The sequence below is a fragment of the Aureococcus anophagefferens genome (assembly GCF_000186865.1).
Source record: "Aureococcus anophagefferens unplaced genomic scaffold AURANscaffold_52, whole genome shotgun sequence".
Classification (NCBI taxonomy): Eukaryota; class Pelagophyceae; order Pelagomonadales; family Pelagomonadaceae; genus Aureococcus; species Aureococcus anophagefferens.
Window position 1 is genome coordinate 108,573 of NW_008705605.1, and position 1,458 is coordinate 110,030.

The 1,458-nt window shown below is 67.1% G+C and overlaps 2 protein-coding genes across 2 annotated transcripts; one reads left to right on the forward strand and one right to left on the reverse strand.

Annotated features, from left to right (window-relative positions):
- Nucleotides 1–111: 111 nt before the first annotated feature.
- On the reverse strand, nucleotides 112–495 carry AURANDRAFT_59599 (hypothetical protein; the record flags this gene model as incomplete). The annotated part of the gene is made up of 1 exon (XM_009043374.1): nucleotides 112–495. One exon carries the CDS (start codon nucleotides 493–495, stop codon nucleotides 112–114), a length of 384 nt encoding a protein of 127 aa, XP_009041622.1.
- Nucleotides 496–820: 325 nt separating this feature from the next.
- On the forward strand, nucleotides 821–1,332 carry AURANDRAFT_60350 (hypothetical protein; the record flags this gene model as incomplete). Its single annotated transcript, XM_009043359.1, has 1 exon — nucleotides 821–1,332. The coding sequence occupies one exon, from the start codon at nucleotides 831–833 to the stop codon at nucleotides 1,176–1,178; it is 348 nt and encodes a 115-aa protein (XP_009041607.1).
- Between the last annotated feature and the right edge of the window lie 126 nt (nucleotides 1,333–1,458).

The window sequence follows — 1,458 nt, forward strand, 5'->3', positions numbered from 1 at the left end:
CGAAAACACCGGTGGTTGTGAGTGGTGGCGCCGCGGAGCACGCCGTGCGCCGGACTTGTAGCCAGGGCCGGCCGGCGCCGGTCGACGCGCGCGCGGAGCCGTCGAAGGCGCTTAGGCCTTGGACTTGGACTTCTTGGGGAGAAGCACGGCGTGGATGTTCGGGAGAACACCGCCCGACGCGATCGTGACCGAGCCGAGGAGCTTGTTGAGCTCCTCGTCGTTGCGGACGGCGAGCTGGAGGTGGCGGGGCACGATGCGCGCCTTCTTGTTGTCGCGGGCGGCGTTGCCCGCGAGCTCGAGGATCTCCGCGCAGAGGTACTCGAGGACCGCGCCCATGTAGACGCCGGCGCCGACGCCGACGCGGCCGGCGTACTTGCCCTTCTTCAGGAAGCGGTTGAGGCGCGCGACCGGGAACTGGAGCCCGGCCTTGGCCGCCTTGGAGGTGCCGGCCTTGCCGGACTTCTTGCCGCGTCCACCCTTTCCTTTGCCAGACATGATGTGATGTGTGTTGTACCTGGGGCGGGGGGGCGGTGAGCGAAGGCGTGCGGGGGGCGCGAGGTGGCGCGCGGCGGGCGGCGAACGGACGCGGGTCGGCACGAGTTGGTTCGTAAAACTGAGAGACGACCAAATCGCCTCGGGAGGACAAAAGATTTTTTGTACTTCCGAGGCAGCGAGCCGATAAAAAGATCAACTTGAACTCAACCTCCCGAAATACGGCCCGCCGATTGGTCGGACGGTTAGATCCCCGGCTCGCCGCGCACCGGAGGTACATCTCGAGAGGGCGCGAATCGGCCTCTCTCAGCTTTGCAAACCACACGCAAATCATCAAAATGGCCAAGACTCCCTCCAAGAAATCCGCCAAGGCGCCCAAGAAGGCCGCCGGCGGCAAGAAGAAGAAGACGCGCGTCGAGTCGTACTCCACGTACATCTACCGCGTGCTCAAGCAGGTGCACCCCGACACGGGCATCTCCAAGAAGGGCATGTCGATCATGAACTCGTTCATCAACGACATCTTCGAGCGCATCGCCCTCGAGGCCTCCAAGCTCTGCCGCTTCTCCAAGAAGGCGACGCTCTCGTCCCGCGAGATCCAGACCGCGGTCCGCCTCATGCTCCCCGGCGAGCTCTCCAAGCACGCCGTCTCCGAGGGCACCAAGGCCGTCACCAAGTTCTCGTCCTAAGCGCGAACTCGGCGACCGCGACCGTCGCCCCTCCTCGGGGGAGCGACGCCGTCGCGTCGGTCACCACCCACAACCACACCGGTGTTTTCGAACACCACCCTCTCGACGGAAGACTTCGCGACGGCTCGACGCGCTCGCGACGGCCCAGGCGGGTGGGCGGCGCCGCGCGCGCCCCCCCCGCGCCCCGAGAGGAGGTGCGGGCCATCGCGTTCGCCCGCGCGAGCGCGTCCGGTCGCCGCGCGGCCGGGGCGACGCGTTCGAGCCGGGGTTCGCCGACTGT